This window comes from Paroedura picta, chromosome 12, assembly GCF_049243985.1.
Source record: "Paroedura picta isolate Pp20150507F chromosome 12, Ppicta_v3.0, whole genome shotgun sequence".
NCBI classification, from domain to species: Eukaryota; Metazoa; Chordata; class Lepidosauria; order Squamata; family Gekkonidae; genus Paroedura; species Paroedura picta.
This window is the reverse complement of record NC_135380.1, coordinates 45,195,486-45,220,389: the sequence shown is the minus strand read 5'-3', so window position 1 is coordinate 45,220,389 and position 24,904 is coordinate 45,195,486. Positions and strand designations below refer to the sequence as shown.

At 46.4% G+C, this 24,904-nt stretch overlaps 1 protein-coding gene across 1 annotated transcript; it reads left to right on the top strand.

The window, feature by feature from the left end:
- On the top strand, nucleotides 1–24,794 carry C12H9orf78 (chromosome 12 C9orf78 homolog). The gene is made up of 9 exons (XM_077305455.1): nucleotides 1–203; nucleotides 5,138–5,197; nucleotides 8,448–8,499; nucleotides 10,561–10,631; nucleotides 13,655–13,732; nucleotides 19,447–19,644; nucleotides 20,362–20,498; nucleotides 21,918–22,016; nucleotides 24,472–24,794. Exons 1-9 carry the CDS (start codon nucleotides 118–120, stop codon nucleotides 24,561–24,563), a joined length of 873 nt encoding a protein of 290 aa, XP_077161570.1. The 5' UTR covers nucleotides 1–117; the 3' UTR covers nucleotides 24,564–24,794.
- Nucleotides 24,795–24,904: the final 110 nt, after the last annotated feature.

Here is a 24,904-nt window from a genome sequence, read left to right as displayed (position 1 = left end):
CCCGACTCATCACTGCGCGCCGGGAGCGCGGACGCGGCCATTGGCGGCGGCGAGGCTGCGCAGTTCGGTCGTCGTTGTCAGGGCCGCAGCTGCAGCCGCAGCCCCTCTCGGCGGACCATGCCGGCAGGGAAGTCTTTCCGCAGGAGGAAGGCGGACTCCGAGGACGAGGACGAGGAGGACCAGCTGGTGGCCGAGGAGGTCCGGTGCGTCTCTCTCGTGCGCTCGGGGCTGGAGGGCTGGGGGGCTGGAGGGCTGAAGCCGTCAGGATGCCAACCTCCAGGTGGGGCCTGGGGATCCCCCAGGATTACAGCTCCTCTCCAGACTGCAGAGACCAGTTCGCCTGGAAAGCATGTGGAAGGTGGGCTCTGCGGCACTGCACCCCAATGAGCCCTCTCTCCCCCTCCGGCTCCATTAAACCCCAGATCGCCAGCAGTTTCCCAATCTGGAGGTGGCAACCTTATCCCCTCATCTCCCATGGGGTGCCAGCCTCCAGGTGGGGCCTGGGGATCCCCTGGAATTCCAGTTCATCCCCAGACTGCAGAGATCAGTTCCCCTGGAGGAAAGGGCTGCTTGGGAGGGGGACTGAGGGATGCCAGCCTCCAGGTGGGGCCTGGGGATCCCCTGGAATTCCAGCTCATCTCCAGACGTCAGAGATCAGCTCCCCTGGAGAAAATGGACGCTTGGGAGGGGGGACTCTAGGGCATTGTACCCCACTGAGGTCCTTGCCCACCCCAAAGTCCACTCTTAAACCTCCAGGAGTTTTCAACCTGCATCTGGCAGCCCTGCTTTCCCATCACCTGCTGTGAAGGGACACAACCTGACAACCCAATATTCTGCATCTGGCTGACTTTTCAAAGTTGTTGTGCAGGTAACAATGAGAATGGCATATGAGGTCCTGAGCACCTTGGAGAAAGAAGAAGAAGAGTTGGTTCTTATATGCCACTTTTCTCTACCCAAAGGAGGCTAAAAGCGGTTTACAGTCGCCTTCCCTTTCCTCTCCCCACAACAGACACCCTGTGAGGTGGGTGAGGCTGAGAGAGCCCTGATATTACTGAAGAAGAAGGGTTGGTTCTTATATGCCACTTTTCTCTACCCAAAGGAGGCTAAAAGCGGTTTACAGTCGCCTTCCCTTTCCTCTCCCCACAACAGACACCCTGTGAGGTGGGTGAGGCTGAGAGAGCCCTGATATTACTGAAGAAGAAGGGTTGGTTCTTATATGCCACTTTTCTCTACCCAAAGGAGGCTAAAAGCGGTTTACAGTCGCCTTCCCTTTCCTCTCCCCACAACAGACACCCTGTGAGGTGGGTGAGGCTGAGAGAGCCCTGATATTACTGCTTGATCAGAACAGCTTTATCAGTGCTGTGGGGAGCCCAAGGTCACCCAGCTGGTTGCATGTGGGGGAATGCAGAATCGAACCCGGCATGCCAGATTAGAAGTCTGCACTCCTAACCACTACACCAAACTGGTTCTCAGTGGGGAACAGACTGAAGAGGGGAACAGACTAACATGGTATTGTGCTAGGGCAGTGGTTCTCAACCTACCTGATGGCATGACAATCGGCAGGCTAGAGTTGTGCGCTCTGGTGCACTGGCCATCACAGAAACCCGAGACGGCCTGCAGTGCAGAAGGGAGGGGCAGAGCCGGTGCGTCAGCTAGCGCCCTCACGCAGGCGCAGAGCTCTGTGCGTGTGAGTGCTAGCATGCCACTGGCACCCCTCCCCTCCACGCAGTGGCACTGGCAACCTCGGTCTTCCGTGGTCACTGAAGCAGCAACCCTTGCACCATTAGGAAGGTGGCAGTGGCCTCGGCAACCCCTGGGAAAAGGGTCGATTGGCCCCCAAAGGGGTTGCAACCCCCAGGTTGAGAACCACGGTGCTAGAGTCAGGTGGCTTGCGATGTTGGTGTGAAGCAACAGAACAAAGTTTAAGTCCAGTCAATGACACCCTTAAGACCAACCAAGTTTAATCCTGGTGTGACTGACAGCACTATAATAGCTCTCAGTAGCTAGTAGTAGCTGTGAGGGAATAGATATAGTAGCTGTGTGCTGGAGGGAGATTATTTTGATTCAGAGAGAAAGAGCACAGAACCTGCTTGTGCCTTCGATGAACATCTGCTCTAAGAGGACATTTTAATTAAGAGTCTTTACTAAAAGCAGATCTGCATAGTGTCTGGAGAACTGAGACAGTTATTTGGACAGTAAAGTGATACTCCCAATTCAGACCAAAGGAGAGGGAGAAATCTTCTAAGGAGAGAAGGGGGCTCCCTGTCCAGTTAGTCAGGTGTGAAGATGTCCATAAACCTGTGTGAGGAAAGAAGTGCTTCAGACTCCTCAGAAGTCAGCAGGAAATTGGTTCTTCTAGCAAAAGAGTATCTTGGTATAGTGGTTAGGAGTGCAGACTTCTAATCTGGTGAGCTGAGTTTGATTCTGTGCTCCCCCACATGCCACCAGCTGGGTGACCTTGGGCTGGCCTCAGCACTGATAAAGCTGTTCTGACCAAGCAGTAATCTCAGGGCTCTCCTAGCCTCTCCTCCCTCAAAGGGTGTCTGTTGTGGGGAGAGGAAAGGGAAGGTGATTGTAAGCTGCTTTGAGACTCCTTTGGGTAGAGAAAAGCAGCGTATAAGAACCAATTCTTCTTCTAGAAACCAGGAGAATTCACAGGAACTGATAAGAAATCAGAAAAATAAATGTTCTGTTTAAACCCTGAAACAAAGCTTCTAAGTGAAGAAAAATCTTAATACCCAAGAAAAGCTGAATAAATCTTTCAAAAGTCTGTGACAAAGAACTTTAAACCGTAAAATAATTGATTTGTATTCAAAAGCTTGAACTCTTCATCCCATCTATTGTTCCCCTTTATGTAAAATAAAATACTTTGTTGGCTGGTTCAAAACAACAACTCATTGCCATTCTGGCAATGGTTTAAGAAAAATGGGCTCCTTTAAAGTTCCTGGGCTGAATCAAGCCACAAGATATGGCAATGACCGGGTGGGACAGACACTTCATGGTCTGTGAGGCAACATATCTTTATTTTGGAGGGAAAATTTACATCAGAGTGGGGACCTTTGCCAGTTCAACATATTTGGGTATAAGCTTTTGTGTGCACATGTCTGATGAACCGTGCATGCCCATGCAAGCGTATACCAAAACTTAAATATTGTTGGTCTTAAAGGTGCCATCAGACTCAAAATTTGTTCTATTGCACTGTAAGGTTTTTATGGAATAAAAGCATATGATGGGGTAAATTTAATTAGGTCTGTACCCCACCTTTCCACTTAAGCCCAATGCTTGAGGTGATTTTGTTAGTCTTTAAGGTTCCGCTTGGATCCAGTGTGTTTTGGCTATAGTAGACTGACGTTGTTAACCCTGTGGAATTATTGCCTTGGAGGAACAGGGCAGTTATTCTTACATTGTTATTCTTATATTGCCCAACCAGTGGGGGATGGAGTCTGGAGGAACCGGGTCATGACACCATGTTTGTCATGCAGAAGAAGGAATCTGATGTTGAATGTGAACCTTGGATTCTGTCATGCAGGTGGTGCTGAGGAAATTTTAAAAATTTACTTTTATTTACTTTATGTACATCCTGCTTTCCTCCCCACCAGCATTCCAAAGAAGCTCATATCATTTTCTGCTACTCCATTTTATCCTTGTAACAAACAGCTCTCTGTGAGGAAGGGGCTGTGCCCATTAGGGAAGGCTCTTGCATCCAGAAATCAAGGCTAGTTGGAGATTGGCTCCAAAACCAGGACATTTTCCGTCATGTAGTCCAGGGTGGTGGGTGGAGTGTGAGATTGTGACAAGCAAGCCCTCTTTTTTTGTCTGTCTGTTGCAGCAAGAGTCCAGGAGCACTTTAAAGGCTAAAAAAAGTTGTGAGGAGGAGGAGGCTGAGAAGAACCTTTTTCTTTTGCCTGTATGCTGAATGTTTTATGTAGTGTAAAGTAAATTATATTAATGGCTTTGTATAACCCCCTATCCTTTTCTCCAGGCCAGAGAGCCAGTTTGGTGTAGTGGTTAGGAGTGCGGACTTCTAATCTGGCATGCCAGGTTCGATTCTGCGCTCCCCCCACATGCAGCCAGCTGGGTGACCTTGGGCTCGCCATGGCACTGATAAAACTGTTCTGACCAAGCCGGAATATCAGGGCTCTCTCAGCCTCACCCACCCCTCAGGGTCTCTGTTGTGGGGAGAGGAATGGGAAGGGGACTGTAAGCCGCTTTGAGCCTCCTTCGGGTAGGGAAAAGCGGCATATAAGAACCAACTCTTCTTCTTCTTCTTCAATCCCCCTTATATCTCATATATATATATATATATATATATATATATATATATATATATATATATATATATATATATATATATATATATATATATATATATATATATATATACATACACACACACACACACATATATATACACACATATATATATACACACATATATATACACACATATATAACATATATTCTTATTTATTTTTTTCGAAATAAATAATATTAAAAAAAAACTTTTAAAAGTTATGTTGTGGTAGGAACTTTCTTGCATCACTGCTCCCATCTTCAGATAAGTGCTCTTTTGTGACTGTCACAAACTCTAGCTTCTGAATAGCCACGGGATTGCCCAAGGTGAGTTTGTGACCAAAGCAGGATTTGAACCAGTACCCTTCCTGGGTTTGCTCAGCAGTGATATGCTATCTGTGTACGTGGGGAGGGGCGAAGGCTCAGACATAGAGCCTCTGCTTTGCATGCAGATGGTCCCAGATTCAGTCCCTGGCTTTTCTAGCTAGAAGGACCAGGCAGTAGGTGACAGGAAAGTCCTCAGCCTGGGGCCCTAGAGAGCTGCTGTCAGGCTGCTGACATGTGTCACTTCGATGAACCGATGGTGTGATGCAGTATAAAGCAGAGTCCCTATGAGGTTCCATTTATAGCTGTTTCAGGAAGAATGTGAATGGCAGTTATCTTGCTTGGGCCCTTCCCAGATGTTGTCTAGTCCAGCATCCCATTTCCAACAACAGAAAGCCAGGCCTATAAATGAGGCATAAAAGCATCATCCCTTCTTCTGTGGTTGGTCCCCAACAACCGGTATTCTAAGTCCTCCTTAAGAGCCCGTGTCTGGTTGTAACCATGGTGTTTTTTTTTTCAGAATGAAACTTGAAGAAGCAAAAGAAGTGCAGAGCCTGCGGAGAAGGCAAAATGGAGTGAGGTAAGGGGCATCTTGGAATCCCCTCAAATCGTGCTGCGTAACGTTGGACATGGTGCAGCATGTCTGTACCAATGACTGTCACAAAATTTGGGCTGCCAAGAAGCTTGGCATTTGAGGGATTTTGTTTTTAAAAAATCAAGTTTCTAGTAGTCTAGAGGTTTTTTAAAAAGTTTCTGTTACTTCTGTTTCAACTTGCTGCTGGATGAGCACTCTATGAACAAGGTTTCTGTGGTCTCTGCTGCACCCCACCGCTGGAAGAACTGGGTCCCATTACCCTGCCCATTGGCTACATTGCCTGTTTTCCTAATGAAATGCTTTGTGATATGTTTTTTTTAAATTTTGGAGAAGCAAAGTAATTATGAAGTGAAATTACAGACAAGAAAAAAATGCTTACTTATTATAATTATACATATCAAAAGGAGATTATATATAGCAAAATCTAAGAAATATGAAATTTTTCTACCCAGCAGCCCCCTCATTACATTGAAAGGTTTTTTTGGCTACTGTTTAACAAATGCTATACAGCTTATTTCTGTTGTGACACATTAACTCACTCACTCATTCATTTATTTACTGTCCCTCACTGTGACATCTCAGGGCAGTGTTTACCTTGAACAGTTTACATTTCTGTAACTAATCCTTTTTTTCAACTTTATGAAATTATGAATTTCAGCAAGGCTGTATACTTAGTACTGCCTATTTTTGCCATTTCTGCAAGCTTGCTATTACTTTTGGCAAATATGTAATATAACAAATATATAGATAGTAGAAATTAAGCCCGCTGTAGAAGAAATACAGCGGGTGCTAGTGGATGGGGAGGCAGACTGTAGGAAAGGAAGAAGAGGAAAGGAGGAAGGGGAGGGAGAAAAAAGGGCAAGGGGTGGTTGAAGGGATGGGTAGAAGGGAGAAAGAAAGGAAGTAAAGGGGAAAGACAGGAAGCAAGTGAGAGGGAGAGACAGAGACAGAGACAGGAAGGAGATGGAGAAATAGAGTAAGTCAGGAAGTAAGAAGGAAAAAAGGAAGGCAGGCAGAGAGGTAGGTGAAATGGGAGGGGGCAGGGGGGTGAGAAGGGTGGGGGGGAATCGCGAGGGGGCGAATATGGAGGGGGAGGTAGCGAGGGAAGAGGGGTAGAGAGGAGTGGGTGTGTGGGGTGGGGGAAGGGGTGGGAGAGCGCTGAGGGTGGGTGGCTATTTGTGTGCGTGTCTGTGGGCGCGGGGAAGCGGCGGCAGGGCAATTGCGGGGGAGGGGGTGGCCAGGGGTTTTGGCTGGTGAGGCTATGTGTGTGTGTCTGGCCGCGTGGAAGGGGCGGCGGCACGAGGGGGGGCGGCTAGGGGGGTTGTGTGTGTGTGTGTCTGGGTGCGGGGAAGTGGTGGCGCGCTGGCCATCGGGAAGGGACCCCAGGCAGGAAAGGAGCAGGGACGCGGCGTCCCTGCTCCTTTTGCGAGGGCGAGGGGAAGCCAGTGGGCAGTACTCACCGTTGGGGAAGGCTTGTGTGCGGTGAGTCCCCAGCCAGGTAAGGCAAGGGTGGGCCAAGCAGCCAATGGGGAGCCACGCTTTGCGCGGCTCCCCATTGGCTGCTTGGCCCTGGAGTGATCAAGCAGCCAATGCAGCTTCGCGGCTCCTGATTGGGCCCTCCGAGTTTTTATCCCGAACAGAGCCCGCCCTTTCTCCTCCCCCTTAGGGCTTACTCTTTTATTTATTCCGTTCCGCAGGAGCGGTTAAATATAGAAGGGAAGTCTGTTTTTTGATTTACATTCTTCTGAAGTTTTAATGTGCTGAAAGAGGAGCTGGTTTTTGTACTCCAATATTTACTACCCAAAGGAGCCCCAAGCAGCTTACACTCACCTGGCCTTCCTCTCCCCTGTGAGGAGGTGGGGCAGAGAGAGCTCTGAGAAATCTGGGGCTGGCCCAAGGTCACCCAGTTGGCTGCATGTGGAGGAGAACCAAGCCTGTTAGAGATGGTCACTCTCTTAACCACTGCACCAAGGCAGTGGCTTGGCTCAGGCACAAGGGCAAGCAGTGCTCTGGCATTGATGTCTGAACTACAGAGAGCTGCCAGGAAATCAGATGTGCAGTTTGGATCTGACATCTGGCTTGGCCATTGGTGGTGCGGTGTGCTGTCCAATTTGATAAGCTGTGGAGTTTGCTGCTGTTTTCCCCTTGGACAGCATGTGCCCACAGTAGGGGGGCTCTCGAAGAGCTGGAAAATGAAACTGCACCAACACCTTGAACTGGTAGCTTCCCATGGAATTTTTCCTCCTCCTTTTTGCCCTCCCACAGCTGTGTCTTCCCCTGCTGCGTAGGTGAAGTATCAGTAGCTTATGGGAGTGTTGTTGCTGTACTAAGCCGACAGCTTGTGCTGCTAATCCTATCCACCCCCGCTGCATCAAATAGTCCTTCAGTCTCTCTTTACAGCCAGGCAAGCAAGCCAAGGTGGAAACCGATGGATCTGAGGCCTCAGCATCTGCACTGGGTTTTGTCTATGAGTCCCAGTACAGCAGATTTTTAAATTAATTAATTTTCTTTTTATGGAGCTGTCTAAGGGATGCTGTAAAGGGGATTCTCCCTCAAACCTCTGTGGGTTCACTGATTGGAGATGGCCAGTAACCATGCTGAGATCAGCCAGTAGAAAGGAAAGGAAAGGATTTACTTAAAAAATCATTCCAGAGTTACATAAAATCAGAGGACCAATACAGACACGCAGTGTGACAGAAGGCAAAGGAAGACCCTTAATCCCGTTTCCCCCCCCCTACAGCTGGGAGACAGGCAAGGATTAGGTTAATTGCTGTTTTCTAGCAAGATCCCTCCCGATGGAAATTAGGATCTGGGAGAATGAGGCCAATGGTCTAAGAAACCGTTCCCATTTATATCCAGAAAGGCACCTTTGAAGCCTCTTAGAGGGACAGTAGAAAAGATGTGCGGCCTGACCATTCGGCCCTGTGTTGTTTTTGATGTGACCCAGGCAGGAAGAGATCAGGCAATTTGATGTTATCACAGATCCGTGGGGGGGGGGGAGGCTTGACAATTTAGGGTGGGGCATGCCATTGTGCTGTTTGCGTTGGATAACGAGATGGGAGCTGGCTGTCCTCACAGATGCGAATTATAACAAAAAGGTATCTGGGAAGAATAAAAACGCACTGGCACCTGTTGGGTGCAGCCTGCTGTGTTAGGCTCAAAATAACTGGGGGGGGGGGGGGAGTGGCTTCCTGGCTGACTTGACCCTTTTTTTCGCATGTCTCTTTTTGGCAAGTGCTGCAGCCCTGCTTGTGGGGGAGAAGTTGCAAGAAGAGACAACCTTGACGGTAAGACTGAGCAGAGAGGACAGGAGGCCACTGCTTCTCCAATCGGAGCAGCCAAACTGTTTCAGATTCTGAGACTTCGTTAGTCAAATTTTTAGAGAAACTGGGGGGATACAAATTTTTCTGATCCATCAATTGCTGCCCACATTATTATCTATTGGATTTCTATACTGCCTTCGCGAGCTGGCTCAGGGTGGTGTACATCATGCAGTTCTCTCTCCAATTCTATTCAATATCTTTATGCGCCCTCTTGTTCAACTGGTGAGGAGGCTTTTGCTGGGTTGCCACCAACATGCGGATGACACCCAGCTCTGCCTCCTGATGGATGGCCACCCTGACTCTCCCCCAGAAACATTAGCCAGCTGCCTGGAAGCAATGAGGGGATGGCTCAAGCAGAGTTGTCGAAAGCTCAACCCTTCAAAATCGGAGGTCATGTGGTTGGGCAGGAAAGGCCCAAGCGAGGAAGTGCGCTTACCCACCCTGGACGGAGTGCAGCTATCAGTGGCCCACTCCGCCAGGAACCTGAGCATGATTCTTGATGCCTCCTTCTCAGTGGAGGCTCACGTCGCAACGGTAGCACAGCTGGCATTCTACCACCTTCGCCAAGCCAAACTACTAGTGCCCTACTTGGCTCTGGAACACCTCGCCACAGTGATCCATGCTACAGTCACTTCTAGGCTGGACTTCTGCAACTTGTTCAACGCAGGCCTGTCCTTGACTTTGATCCGGAAACTGTAACTAGTCCAGAATACAGCTGCCAAGGTCCTCACAGCAACACCACAGAGGTCCCACGTTCAGCCCATCCTCCAGCAGCTGCACTGGCTCCCGTATGAATTCCGGATCAGACAAGGTTCTGGTTATCTTCAAGGCCATATGCAGTCTGGGCCCAGTATACCTGAGGAAGCAATTCCAGCTTCCTGGTGATCCCTGGCCCCAGGGAATTTTGCTTGGCCTCAATCAGGGCCAGAGCTTTCTCCATCCTGGCCCCCACCTGGTGGAGCGAGCTCCCAGAGGAGATCAGGGGCCTGACGGAACTTGAACAGTTCCGCAGGGCCTGCAAAAGGGAGCTCCTCCACCAGGCATTTGGTTGAGGTCGACCTGTACCATCACTTCCCAAGGGCCCTCCTCTGGCACCCACTACAGTTCTGCCGAACCCACTGGGCTATCAGTATGAGCTACTTTAATGTTTAATTTTTCTATGGTTCCATGTTGCTGGTTGTTTCACTTCATTCATTTTTGTTAATCGAAGTTATCTGTATTGTTTCTGTTCTGTTTTATGTGAACCACCCTGAGCCTTGGGGAAGACGACATACAAATATAATAAATTACCAAACAAACAAACAAATAGTTACAATTGAGTGAAAATCAACATAATAAATGTTAATGCCAGAAGCTTGAAGGTGAGGGAGGAAGGGGTGGTCCAGTTGCAGCCAACTTGTGGCAACTTGGTAGGGTTATCAAGGCTACAGACAAGGCCAGGTGGTCTGCCATTGCCTGCCTCTGAGTCATGACCCGGGTTTCCTCGGTGGTCTCCCATTCTAGTGCTCACCAAGGTTGATTCTGCTTAGCTTCCAAGATATCAGGAGGTCAGGCTAGCCAGGGCCATTCTGATCAGGGTGCCAGCACCTTATGCCGAAATAAATAGAATCAGAATCAGACAAAGCTGGAAGAGACCAGTGAGGGTCATCCAGTTTAGCCCCCCCCCTTCTCAGGGAGTTAAAGATCACACATTCCTGACAGGGGGTCATCCAGTCTCCTCTGAAGAACTTTCAATGAAAGAGACTCCAACATCCCTCTGAGGCAGCATATTCCATCCATCAGAAAATGCTTCTCAGTATTGAAGGGGAACCTCCATTCTAGTAATTTGACCCCACTGCTCCTAGTCCTTGTCTCTAAAGCTGCAGTGAACAAGTTGGCCCTCTCTTCAACTTGTCGACCTTTTATGTAGTTAAACACAGCCCTCCTCCAAGCTGCACACACTCAACTCTCTCAACCTTTCTTCATAAGGCAGGGATTTAGATCTCTCTCTCCCCCCCCCCTTTAAAAAATCTTTCTCTTCAACAGGATGACCCCTTTAAGATAAAGACTGGTGGAATGGTGGACATGAAGAAGCTGAAGGAACGGGGCAAGGACAGGTGAGTGCATCTGGATTCTCTCTCAAGGGCTTCAGTAGAATGTGTTTGCTGTGGAACATGGGACAAGAGTGCAGGAAACAATAGCCATAAAGATATCACTAAGGTAGGAAGTGAAGTAGGAAGTAAATCTCAGGTTTTTCCCCTGTGGTCCCAGAAAAAGGTCCTTAGGATTGCCATGGTAGACAACCTGGTCTGGACAGCTTCCCTCCCATCTGTGGGCAGGAGCTTGCACCATGGAACGTGTCTTCATTATGTGCAAGAAGGGATGAAGTAGAATAGGGGGCTTTGAGAGCCCTGGTACACCTCCAGGGAGATGTATTTTAAGGTTTCTGTACCTGTAAAAGTTGCTTAAAGGGAAGAAACCACCCAGATTTAGCTTCTGGGTTATCATAGACATGCAATGGGGGCATCTGTAACTGGAGAAATGTGTATACATTTATAAAGGTCACTGGTTGATTAAGCTCCCTTTGTTAGCATTCATCCCATGTTAACCTCCCTGTTTAAGTAAACCCCCCTATCTTCCAAGTGGCCAAGGAAGTTTACAGAGGCTAATGACAATGAAAAGAAGACTAGAAACAACTACTGAAAGTGCCAAAGCAGAATTTCAGCTGAACATCAAAAAGGCAGAAGTAATCACTGCTGGGTCACTACACAGCTTTAAGGATGGGGATGAGGGAATTGAAATTCTTCAAGATTTTCTGTTCCTTGGCTCCATCATCAACCAAAGGGGAGACTGCAGGCAAGAAGTCACAATGAGATGGAAACTGGGAAGAGCAGCCAAGAAAGCGTGAGAGAAGATCCTTATATGTAAAGATGTGTTGCTGTTGAGCAAAGTCAAGTTAATTTATGCTGTAGTATTCCCCATTGCTGTGCGTGGCTGTGAAAGTTGGACAATAGAGAAAGCCGACAGGAAGAAAGTGGATTAATTTAAAATATGATGTTGGAGGAGAGTTTTATGGACTTATGGACGGCCAAAGAGACAAACCAGTGGGTTCTAGATCGAATGGAGCCAGAACTTGCCATAGAGGCTAAAATGATTAAACTGAGGGTATCAGACTTTGGTCATGTCATTATTTATTATTTATTTTGATTTATATACCGCCCTTCCATATGGCTCTGGGCGGTTTACACAGAATGACATAGAATAGTTGCATAGAACAATATGACAAATAACAATCATAACATAACATGTCAACCAGAACCGTATTTTAACAGATCAATAACATTTACAAATCCTTGGGTAGGTCAGATTGTCCTGTCATGGAAGGGGGCGTCTGAGGTTGGGGGGAACCAGCAGATGTTTTAAGTCAGACAGCCTCAAGCTCGGCCATGACCTACCAGCTTCTGCCTGTACCATCCGCTCTCCCGAGAACTGCCCCAAGACCCTGCCTGGGGACCAGTCTATTGGGGAGGGGGAGAGGAAACCGGACTGAAATTGATTTGTTGGGGGAGGGGGGAATTATCATGAGAAGGCGAGTCCCTGGGAAAGACAGTCATGCCAGGGAAAGCAAAAGGCAGCAGGAGGTGGATGGACTCTGCCAAGGAAGCCACTAGGACCCTCGAGTTGCAGGACTGAAGCAAGGCAGTGAACCACAGGATGTGTTGCAGGACAGAAGTGACTTGATGACACACAATGACAATGAAAATCTATTTATACTTCTGCCTTTCTCGTTTGTTATCCTTATTTCTCTTGTTGTTGTCATCCCCCCGGTGCTTGGAATTTTGAGTGTAAAATTCCTTGGTGGGTGGGTGGGAAGCTAGTGTTACTTTGCAAAGTGCCACAAATGTCTGAGGGAGCGATATAAAACAATGCTGCGTTTTGATCCCATCCTGCCTTCAAGGAGCTCAGAATGGCACATGTGGTGGCCCCCCTGCTCTTTTTCTCCCTGCAACATCCCTTTGTGGTAGGTCAGCCTGAGAGCTGGGGCTGAGGTCATCTAGGAAGCTTTCTTACTCAGGGGAGATCTGAGGCCAGATCTTCCAGAGCCACAGATGAACATTCTACACCACGCTGGCTCCAGCTCACTCACTCACGTTTTGGCTGCACTGTGAGCCAGTTTGCTGAGTGTTTGGTAGTCACACTGGTGCCAGCAGAATGCTTTCAGACATGTTTGTTTATTTATTACATTTCTATACCCCCACTCCCGGCGTGCTTGCTCGTGGTGGTTTACTGTTGGAAGCAGTAGGCTAGAAAGGGCTTGACTTTGCCTGGGTTGTGCCCTAAGAATACTGGGTGAAGTAGTAATGATTGCCGCAGTCGTTTTCTTAAAAACCATCTCCTTAATCAAAGGAGCAAAGGAAAATTGTTATTGTTACTACTGGGCCACGGGTACTGTTGGAGGAGCATATTCCGCTTGAAAAACTGCACTAGATTTAAAAGCAGGAACAGGTCCTGTACAACTCTTTACAATGACTTGATGAATTAACAAACATTTTATTTATTTATTTATTTAGATTTCTATACAGCCCATTTCTTGCTTGGATGATATTTTCTGATGGTATTGGACCATATAATAAATTATTGGACTTGAACCGACATGGTTTATGATAAATTAATAAGCTGCAATTGGAAGCCATGGCTTGTGCTAAACATGGTTTGGTATAAAGTCTAAATTGACAAGCTGTGGTTTGTGGTTGGCTGGGAGAAGCAAAATCATAAACCATAGTCTGACTTTCATTTTGCAAACCATGGTTCTTGCTAATTATGGTTTGGCATTAATAACTGGCTGTTATCATTGGATGCCAGAATTCACAATTGCCTGAATTCACAAATCAGGGTTGCAGCTGTAGTCTTGCTTCCAATGGCTAATGCACCATGGAGATGGGAGCAAACTCATGAAACTAAATGGATAAACCACAGTTTGCCTACTACATATTTAGAAGCTCAAACCCTGGCCTGGCTCTAATCTGTAGTGAGTACAAACCATGGTTCGGCATGATGTCTGCATGGAACCATAGTGTTTCTCATTCTTCTCTTGATGCTCATTCAGATGGTTTGAGTTTCTGTTTCTGTCTCTTAACAGGATCAGTGAAGAAGAGGACCTCAATCTTGGGACCTCCTTCTCAGCAGAGACCAACAGGAGAGATGAAGATGCTGACATGTAAGTTGTTTTATAAGAACCTAAGAAGAGCCCTGCTTGATCAGACCAAAGGCTCATTTATTAGATTGTCCTGTTTCACACAGTGACCACCAGATGCTCTGGAAGGTTCACAGGGGGTTGAGCAAAGGCCAGGGCATCCTCTCTTGTGGCCTCATAGCATTCAGCAGTGTAGTGACTCTGGACATGGAGCTACCATGTTACAGCTACCATGCTTAGAAGGCCTGTCATAGAACTTTCCTTCCTTCCAACACTACTTTCTTTATCAGCAAGTTTCTCAAATTCCAAGTGATTTATAGATTCAGGTGATTAGCTATGTTGGTTTGAAGTAGCAGAACAAAAATTGAGTCCAATGGCACCTTTAAGACCAACAAAGTTTTATTCAAGGTATAAGCTTTCATGTGCATGCACACTCCTCAGACAATGAAATAGGAATCAGAGTACACATATAAGGAGAGAGTAAATTAGCAGTAGATTAGTAAACAGCATCATGAAAATATCCAACAAATGTGCAGCTTTTATTTGTTTGTGTGTTTTTGAATTTGTATACAGCCGCTCTCAAATTGACTCGCAGCGTTTTATGGTACAAAGATAAAAACCAGCACAACCCTTAACACCCCCCCTTAAACATTGACATTAAAAGATGGCGATGCAAGAGTTCTAACTCCCACCCCCTGTCCACCTTGCAGTCAAAAGCTCTCTCATTGGGAGCGGGGCTCCGGATCTAACCAACACTAAAGGATTCCCTGTTGACAACTCCAGGACCTCACCAAGGCCTCAACCATATGCCTGGTGGAAGATCTCCATCTTACAGGCCCTATGGAAAGCTGACAAATCCGACAGGACCCACAGCTCTTTCGGGAGCTCATTCCACCAGGTTGGGGCCAGAGCTGAAAAAGCCCTAGCTGTGGTCAATACCAGATGCATATCCCGAGGGCCCAGGACAGCCAGAAAATTCATACCCACACAGCGGAATGCTCTGTTGGGGGCATAAGCAGATAAGCGGTACCACAGATAAGTAGAGACCAAGCCGCATATAGCCTTAAAGGCTGAATACCTTGAACTTGATTCAGAAACAGACTGTTAACCAGTGGAGATGGTGGAACTACGGTTGAATACGGGCCCTCCAAGGTGTCCCAGTGAGGACCCTTGCAGCTGTATTTTGTACCAGCTGTAATTTCCAGGTCAAAGCCAAGGGTAGGCCCACATAGAGTGAGTTACAGAAGTCTAACCTGGAAGTGACTATTGCATGGATCACTTTATTTGTATTTATATCCTACCCTCCCTTGCAGCTCAGCAGTAATGAAAAACAAATAATCCCTTGCTAGAACAACAGTTTGAGCTCCTCAGCCCTTTGGCATCAACTGCCGTTCACAAAAACATAAGGGGAATAAAAATGTTAAGGTTAGTGATTAATGGCAGACACTTTCCCAACTGTGAACCAAAGTAATTCAAAGACACATCCACACAAGTGACAAGCTGTGCTGAATTCGGTCTCCTGTCCTAAGACCAGAGAGTTAGATTCTAAATTACATTACAAATTAAATTACCCGTATTTGCCGGCGTATAAGACGACAGGGCGTATAAGACGACCCCCCAACATTTCCACTCAAAATACAGTACTATGGGCCACTATGGGCAGCTATGTCTATCCCAACTGAAGTACACCCTGCGTATAAGACGACCCCCCCACTTGGAGGCATGTTTTACAGGGGGGAAAAGTAGTCTTATACGCCAGCAAATACTGTACATTACATACTAAATTAAATTACATTACATCACATTACTGTCCCATTGTCCCAAATGAAAAAAAAGAAGAGGGGATTGTAAGGAATGCAGATATAAGAGCTGAATGAGGTTAGCATATGTAGCAAGATAAGAAACCAATATCCTTGTTGAGTCCTAGAGATCCCATTGTTTTGAGTGTTGTAATAATCTACATCTCAGCAATTTCTTTTTCCACTCTGTACATTCTCTCTTTTAGTTTTAGAAGTTATTTACGTAATAAACTTTATGTATGTTGGAAAATGTAGAACAACTTCATTTCCCAGAAAGTGGAAGGGACAACTCGAGGGTCTGCTCTTTTAGACTTAATTCTCACCAATAGGGAAAAGGTGGTTTTCAAGGTAAAAGTTGTGGGCACGCTTGGTAGTAGTGACCATGTGATTTAGCACTTTATGATCTTGTGGAAGGGAAAAGCTGTACCTACCCACACCTACAGGCTGGAAAGCAAATTTTAAGAAATTTAAAGTTATGTTTGGTCGAATCCCATGGTCAGAAAAACTTAAGGAGATAGAAGTCCACGAAGGTTGGGAGTTTCTCAGAAGTGAAATACAGAAGGCACAATTGCAGACAATTCCCTTGAAAAGGAAAACTGAGAGGAACCTAAAGAAACCAGGATGGCTCCATAAACAGCTTTCAAAAGAATTGAATAATAAAAAAAACTTATTTAGGAAATGGAAGGATGACCTTATAACCAAGTAGGAATATAAACAAATAACTAATGCTTGTAGGGAGAGTGTTAGAAAAGGTAAAGCTCAATAAGAGCTTAGGCTAGCAAGAAATGCTAAAAACAAGGGTTCTTTAGTTATATTCGAAGTAAGAAAAAGAATAGGGCGTGGTAGAACCATTGCGGGGACCAGAAAGTGACATTGTAACAGGTGATGAAGAGAAGGCTGAATTGCTCAATTCCTACTTCTCTTCAATCTTCTCTTGCTAGGGGAATTGTGCTCAACATGGCAAAATCATTTCACGTGATGAAGGATGGGAGTTGTGGCCTAGGATTACTGTAGTGGTAGTGCAAGAACACCTAGTTTCTTTTAATGAAACTAAATCCTGGGCCAGATGAATTGTATCCAAGGGTACTAAAAGAACTTGCAGATATCATTTCTGAGCCTCTGTCCATTATTTTTGACAATTCTTGGAGAACAGGTGAGGGGTCAGAAGACTGAAGACGGACAAATGTTGTCCCCATCTTCAAGAAGGAAAAAAAAGGAGGATCCGGGTAACTACCGACCCGTCAGCTTGACATCTGTAGCTGGCAAAATTTTAGAACAAAGCATCAGTCAGCCTTTGAGCAGCTAGAGCTATAATTACTAAGAGTCAGCATGGCTTTCTCAAGAGCAAGTCACGTCAAACTCACCTTATCTCTGTTTTTGAGAAAGTTACTACCTTGCTAGATCATGGGAATGCTGTGGACATAATTTGCTTTGATTCAGTAAGGCTTTTGATAAGGGTCTGCATGATATTCTTGTTGACAAGTTGGTAAAATGTGGTATAGATTCTCTTACTGTTAGATGGATTGAGAACTGGTTGACACATCACACCCAAAGGGTACTTCTGAATGGTTTGTCATCTCCTTGGAGAGGAGTGACAAGTGGAGTACCTCAGGGGTCTGTCTTGGGCCCTGTGTTCAACATATTTATGATTTGGATGAAGGAATGGAGGGGGTGCTTATTAAATTTGCAGATGACACTAAACTGGGAGGGGTAGCAAACACAACAGAATGAGAATACAAGATGATCTTGACAGGCTAGAAAACTAGGCTAAAATGAATTTCAGCGGTGATAAATGTAAAGTTCCTCATTTAAATAGGAAAAAAAATCAGACACATCACTATAGGATGGGGGGAATTTGTCTTGGCAGTAGTGTGTGTGAAAAGATTATGGGGTGTCTTAGTAGACCAGACACTGAACATGAGTTAGTGTGATTCAGAAGCTAAAGGGAAGATACTCCACCATACTTCTGTAATATATCAGTAGTGGTCAGCAGACGATGCCCTCTTGCCCCAGCCGGGGAGCCATTCTGTAGGGGGGAGGGCTTGTTCTTACTGCCATGCTTGTGTATTGTTAATGTTAATTTTAATTGGTCTTAATGGGAGTTTTATTGTATTATGGAGTTTTATTTTATTTTGTAACCCACCATGAGTCCAATAAAAATAAAATAAATAAAAAGGGAAACGGGATTTGGGGCTGTATAAAAAGAACTATAATGTCCAGATCACGTAAGGTAATGTTATCGCTTTACTCTGCTCTGGTAAGACCCCACTTGGAGTACTGTGTTCAGTTTGGGTCACCACAACTGAAGAAAGATGTAGAGAAACTGGAGCATGTCCAGAGGAGGAATGCGAAGGTGGTGAGGGGTTTGGAGGCCAAGTCGTACGAGGAAAGGTTGAGGGAGCTTGGTCTATTTAGCCTGGAGAGATTACAACTGAGTGGTGATATGATAACCATCCTCAAATACTTGAAGGGCTGTCTTAGAGAAGATGCAGCGGAGTTGTTTTCTGTTGTCCCAGAGGGTGGACCAGAACCAGTGGGTTGAAATTAATTCAAAAGAATTTTCAGCTAAACATCCAAAAGTTCCTGATGGTTAGAGCGGTTCGTTAGTGGAACAGGTTTCTTCAGGAGGTGGCGGGTTCTCCTTTAGAATTTTTAAGCAGAGGCTAGACAGTCATCTGATGCTGATTTTATGAAAGATTGTGAGTGGGTGGGCAAGAAGGGATGTGCCGGTGTTTGTCTCTTGTGGCCTTTCCTGGCATCCCCAGGGAATTGTGTCAAGATTGCAGACTTGTAAATAAAACATATAGAAAATATGATAAATAAAACACCCCTGTGTAAAAGATGGTTGTTTGTTTATTCAAGCAGATCTCCCTGGACAAGTCAACCCCCTGCTCTAATCCCAACAGTTTCCCGCCTTTCCCAGACCTGTTAAGATTCACATAACAAACAGACATAATAGTCAGAGATGCAGGTGCAAGGCCCGGGAGGCCAGCCAGACGAGATAACTAAGCGGCAAGCAGTGACCTTGGGGAAAGGTGCTTAACTCTAAGAACCAGACAGAAGGAGAAATGGGAGTACATTTCAAAATGGTTACATAAAGGTTCAGAGTACCGTAATAAATCATGGCAGAAACTGGGGATTCTGACAAATTGCAGATTGCCACTGTGGGATGGTAGGTGAATTTCCTCCAGGCCAGGCTGGATTCTGGAGATTTGGGGGGGGGATTACTTGGGCATGAAATTGAGGTCACTGTGGGTAGGTAGGTAGTTGTGAGTTCCTGCATTGTGCAGGGGGTTGTACTAGATGACCTTGGAGGTCCCTTCCAACCCTATGGTTATTTAAATTTAGAAGAAAGGCTGTTTTTTTATATCTTGCTCTTACCTACCCAAAGGAGTCTCAAAGCGGCTTACAAACACCTTTCCATTCTGCTTCTCACAACAGATATAGGTGGGGTTTTGAGGTCAGTGGGGCTGAGAGAGCTCTAAGAGAACTGCAAGAACAGCCTTAAGAGAGCCATGATTAGCCCAGAGTCACCCAGCTGGCTGCGTATGGAGAAGTTTAGGCAGGCAGTCAAGCAGGGCTTGAATGGGTTTTTTTTTCTTCCAGCAAAGGTTCAGTTTAGAGTTTCCAGCTCTGGGTTGGGAATACCTGGAGATTTTGGGAGTAGAGCCTGAAGAGTGTTGGTTTTGGGGAAGGAAGGCAGTTGAATGGGGCATAATGCCATAGAGTTCCCCTTCCAGAGCAGCCATTTTCTCCAAGGGAACTGATCTCTCTTGGCTGGAGATCTGTTGTAATCCCAGGAGATTTCCAGCTACCACTTGGAGGCTGGCAGCCATAGCTAGACTAGCTGAGGCCCTTCCCACTGGGCCTGAATGGACCTGACTAAAGTCAGAAGAGGACTGGCATCTGATGTGAGGGTTGCTTGGATTTTCTGTTCAGGATGAAGTACATTGAAACCGAGTTGAAGAAGAGGAAGGGGATTGTGGAGAACGAGGAACAGAAAGTGAAGCAGAAGAATGCAGAGGACTGTCTCTACGAGTTACCAGAGAGCATCCGTGTCTCTTCAGCCAAGAAGACGGAAGAGATGCTGTCCAATCAGATGCTGAGCGGCATTCCAGAAGTGGACCTTGGAATTGAGTGAGTGATTAAGGGCTCTTGTTCCTTCAGGATTTGTATGTTAAAAGGGAAGGTGGCGCTGGCTGGCTGGTGGGCTGGCTGGCTGGCTGGCTGGGCAGAGCTCTTTAGGTTATGTGTAGGCAGAACTATCCTTAGGAATGCGCCAGGCAGTTGGCAGAGTGGAGACACCCAACAACAAAAGTCTGGTATTAATAAACCCATCTACAAGGACTGTGAGAACAATGGACGAGGATTTGGAGTGGCAGCACAAAGAAGGTTCAGTGGTGCTGAGCAAAACCAGCAGATACAACACTGGAGTAAAACAACAATGAAAGTAGCAGATGCAAACAACAAGAAAGGGGCTGCACTGCAAATAGAAGATTCCAAACACTGCAAATAGCAGATTTTCCCTGGTGCCTGAAAAGCAGCGGATTAGGCACCAGGCAATCCATAATGGAGGCAGTGCCATAGAAACAGTCCTGTCCGTAGGGGCTGCCCACTGTCCTTCAGCAGACAGGAGTGCCCAGAGCAGGTGACAGGAGGATGGCATCCAGGTGGGGCACACTGGGCTTAAAATCACCTACTCCCTACTCTCCATAGGCGAGGGGCTTGACCATGGCCATGCTTCAAAGGCAGTCTGAAGCAGTGAAGATTGGGGGGAGGGGCAGAAGGGGAGGTGCCATCTCACCCTCTATGAAGCTTCTTTGATTGTTTTGCTTTCTTCCTTTGTCCATTTAGAGCAAAAATCAAAAATATTATTTCCACTGAAGAGGCCAAAGCACGCCTCTTGGCCGAACAGCAGAATAAAAAGAAAGACAGTGAAACCTCATTTGTTCCCACAAACATGGCTGTGAACTACGTCCAGCACAACAGATGTGAGTGTGTGGGGGGTGGGGGGTGGGGGTGGTTGCTTTGCCCACTGAACTTAGGTTGGCTCATCCACACAGTGATTTCACTAGATGTTGGCCCAGGGGCCTGCATTGGACCTGGCAACCTTTGCCCTGAGCCAGCCAGGAAGGGTGGGCTATAAAAATAAAGTTTTTAATTTTTATTATTATTATTAAAAAGCATCTGTTTGGGCCCCACTGTCAGTTACCGGGCTGTATTTGGAGTCAAATTATTTACAAATACCCAACTAGTTCTATTCTGATATTTGGAGATACTTTTTATTTAGCATTTCTTCCAAACAGTTGAGGGAGGCACACATAGGGCCATTCCGCACTCGTCCAAAATAGCACAATGGTTACAAATTGAAATCGCTACTGTTTTGCTGTCATGCACAACGTCGTTGACAATCTGCAACACTCCTGAAACCGATCCGCAAAAAGCGCTACATTGTAGCGCTTTCAGGGAAATCCCAAAAAGTGGATTCACCCTCTGGAAAGCGCTACACTCTTGCAACCAATCTGCAACACTAGCGGGAAAGTTCTGTGCGTTACCATTGTTGCGGTTTCTGCAAAGTCCCTCCCCCTAGCTCTCTCCTCTGATCTTCCAGCGAAGCGATCGCCATTTTTTTTTCTCCAAGCGAGCGGAGATCAATGCACTGGCGAGCCTTCGTTTACCCAGCGAGGCTTCCCTGGCTGCAGAGCTGTTTTAAGTCACCAAGCACGAAACAACACACAGCCCCGTTTGCTGGTTTATTTTCCCTTTATTTTCCACTGTATTTTCGGCCTTAAATCGCGCCCCGTGCCGGGGGGGGGGGGTTAATTATTTTTTTTCACTCGGGGGGAGCGTGGCAACGATGAAACGGCAGCTCAAACACCACCTGCTACCTAGATGGGTCTCTCCGTTGCAACGAATCAACGCAGATTCATTGCAACGTGTGTGTGTGTGTTTTTTTTAAACTTCCTTAAAGGGAAAGGGGCTTTTTGGGATCATGATAACGGCCACCCATTGGCTGCTTGACGGCCAGGGGCAGGACGAGCTCGGCAATATCGCTTCCTGGCTAGCGATTTTTGCCGAGACCGGAAACCTGTGGGAAACTATAGAAACGCAACTGGATTCCACTACAAAGCCAGGTATGCATAACAACGAATTCCACAATTTAAAATGGCGTTTTTTTGTCCCGCAACCAATTTGCCACATAGATCCTGGTGCAGAATGGCCCCTAGTGTCTCCCCCATCTTGTCCTCCCAGTAACCTTGTGAAATACGTGAGGTTAAGAAACGGTGACTGGCCCAAGGTCTCTCATGAAGGTTCCAAGCTGGGTAGGAATTTGAACCCATGTCTCCTCAGTACTAGTTTGACAGTTTAACCACCTCAGTATTCCAAATTGGTTGGGTGTTTCCTTTCAGTTTATCATGAAGAGCTGAATGCACCTGTGAGAAGGAACAAAGAGGAACCTAAAGCTCGGCCACTGAGAGTGGGGGACACGGAGAAACCTGAACCAGAGCGTAAGTTTCTTCTGTAGTAATGCCCATCCAACTTTCTGGAATTCTTTTTATTTTTACATTTCTATTAGATGTAAAAAAAAAATCTCCAAGGAGATTTTAATAAGGTTCCACGTGATATTCTTGTTGACAAGTTAGTAAAATGTCGCATGGATCCTATTACTGTTAGGTGGATCGATAGGGTGCTTGTTAATGCTTCATCATCTTCTTGGAGTGACAAGTGGAGTTCCTCAGGGATCTGTCCTGGGGCCTGTGTTGTTCAACGTATTCATAAATTATTTGGATGAGGGAATAGAGGGGGTGTTTATTAAACACACCAGAAGACAGAATCAGATGAATTTCAATAGTGAAAAAAGTTTTGTATTTAGGTAGGAAAAATCAAATACAGAATTATAGGATGGGGGAGACCTGTCTTGGCAGTAGTATGTGCAAAAAGGATCTAGGGGTCTTAGTAGACCATACACAGAACATGAGTCAGCAGGGTGACTTGGTGGCTAAAAATGTAATTTGGGGCTGTATCAAAAGTAGTATAATGTCCAGATTGTGCTTTGCTCTGGTTAGATTTCACTTAGAGTGCTGTGTTCAGTTTTAGGCACCACAATTGAAGAAGGATGCAGACAAACTGTCTGAAAGGCTGTCACATAGAGGATGGAGCAGAATTGTTTTCTGTTGCCTCAGAGGGTTGGACCAAAACCAGTGGGTTGAAATTAATTCAAAAGAATTTTCAGCTAAACATCTGGAAGAAGTCCCTGACAGAGTGGTTCCTCAGTGGAACAGGCTTCCTTGGGAGGTGGTGGGTTCTGCTTTTTTGGAAGTTTGTAACCAGAGGCTAGTCATTTGACAGAAATGCTGAATCTGTGAACTTAGACTGTGTCTGTGCTTGGCTCTTGTGGCCCTTTCTTGCATGCCCAGAGAAATGCTAATCGCCACTTTGTGGTCAGGAGGCGAATTTCCTCCAGGCCAGAGTGGCCAGGGAGTCTGGATTTTTTTTTGGGGGGGGGGGGGAATCATCTGGGCATGGAATGTTGGCTGTGAGTTTCCTGCATTGTTGGACTACTTGTGATGAGGCTACAAGAACATCTTATTGCACGCTTATAAGGACGTATGAAGAGCCTCTTGTGGCGCAGAGTGGTAAGGCAGCAGACATGCAGTCTGAAATCTCTGCCCATGAGGCTGGGAGTTCAATCCCAGCAGCCGGCTCAAGGTTGACTCAGCCTTCCATCCTTCCGAGCTCGGTAAAATGAGTACCCAGCTTGCTGGGGGGTAAACAGTAATGACTGGGGAAGGCACTGGCAAACCACCCCGTATTGAGTCTGCCATGAAAACGCTAGAGGGTGTCACCCCAAGGGTCAGACATGACTCGGTGCTTGCACAGCGGATACCTTTACCTTTAAGGGCATATGAGATGGTGGTGAAATTGGCAAAACGTGATTTTTTTTGCTACGGAAATCACGTCTGCAGGCTCTCACTAGTTTGGTCTCTTACTGCCCTCGTGGAAGGGTGCCAAAACATGAGGAAAATGGATCTTGGCTGTGAGGCATTAGTGAGCTATTTTGCGGATAAAGTCTTGTCACTCCGCTGCAACCTTCCCACGACAATTGATACAGTAAATGAATTGGAGGCCTGTTGGCTGTCTTTGGAGGTAACATTTGATGGCTTCAGGTGGCTCTCTGTATCTGAAGTGGACAGGTTGCTGGGGAAGTTGAGGGCTACTACTTATCCCCTTGATCCCTGCCTGTCTTGGTTCCTCAAAAGGGGGGGGCTGCGGAATGGATATTGTCAACTGCTCCCTACAATCTGGGGAGTTCCCTGAGCTGCTGAAGGAGGTGGTGGTTTGCCCTCTCCTTAAGAAACCATCGCTGGATCTGTGGGACCCGGACAGTTCCGACCAGTCTCACATTTACCGTTTCTGGGGAGGGAGGTTGACTATTCTGGACTATTCCATGGGCAACTTGAGATTGTTTTCCATGCCCACCCCCGGAGTTGGTTTTAGGGGGAATTTTAGTTGTTTGTCTTGGATGTTGGATATTGTTTGGATATTGCTGTAACTTGTCTAAGAATCCTTAGCTGAGTTGGATCTAGGTGTGAGTCAGAGGTGTCTGATTACCTCCCTGCCTGTCTCTGATGGATGCAGGAGGGTGGGCAGGAACTGAGTATCTGCTTCTCTCTTCTCTGTCTAGCCTTAGTGGTAGTGATACCTGGAGGGCTCTCTGCCAGAATCCATGCACAGGAGTGCCTGCCTGTCTCTTTGCTCTCTGGTAGCAATATCTGGGGACGAGGCATGCAGCTAGAGCTGGATCCATGTACAGGAGAGGGAGGGGGCTGGCTTTTCCCTGCCTTCCCTTGAGATTGTTCCATCCATTTCCTTCTAAAAATACTGTGCTGGTTATCACGTTCCATCTTTGGCTTCATTTAAAGGCAGTCATCTGTGATCATTTGTCTGTTGGTTTTCTTTCAGGATCCCCTCTTAATCGCAAACGTCCACCAAATGAGAAAGCAACAGATGACTATCATTATGAGAAATTCAAGAAGATGAACCGGCGCTACTGAAAACTCTGTTTGGATGACAGACCCTGCCTGCCTGAGTGTTTTTGGCTTTCATTGGCTGGAGAGACCTCTGCAGATAGACTTCATAAGAGGGTGCATATCCGCTTTTCTGGTGGCTGTTGATTTTGCCCAAGTGTCTTCCACGGATTTATACAGTGACTACTGACTCTCTTTTCCGTGGGGTAATGTGTATTGTTTATTTTCATTTATTAAACTTTCTATTTTAAAAACAAACACGTTTCTTCAGATTATGATTTTCTTGTGCATTATGAACTAGGATCAGTGAGGCTGTAACCAAAATTTTAATGGACAGCCTCAGTTCTCTCTTAGCTGCCATTCTGTTA

What these genes read in the sequence shown, in the direction of transcription:
- C12H9orf78 (XM_077305455.1), top strand. Translation starts at nt 118, where the DNA reads ATGCCGGCAGGGAAGTCTTTCCGCAGGAGGAAGGCGGACTCCGAGGAC. An exon ending in AGAAGGCAAAATGGAGTGAG is followed by an intron (nt 5,198 to 8,447) that starts GTAAGGGGCATC and finishes CTTTTTGGCAAG; the next exon opens with TGCTGCAGCCCTGCTTGTGG. An exon ending in CTACGTCCAGCACAACAGAT is followed by an intron (nt 20,499 to 21,917) that starts GTGAGTGTGTGG and finishes GTTTCCTTTCAG; the next exon opens with TTTATCATGAAGAGCTGAAT.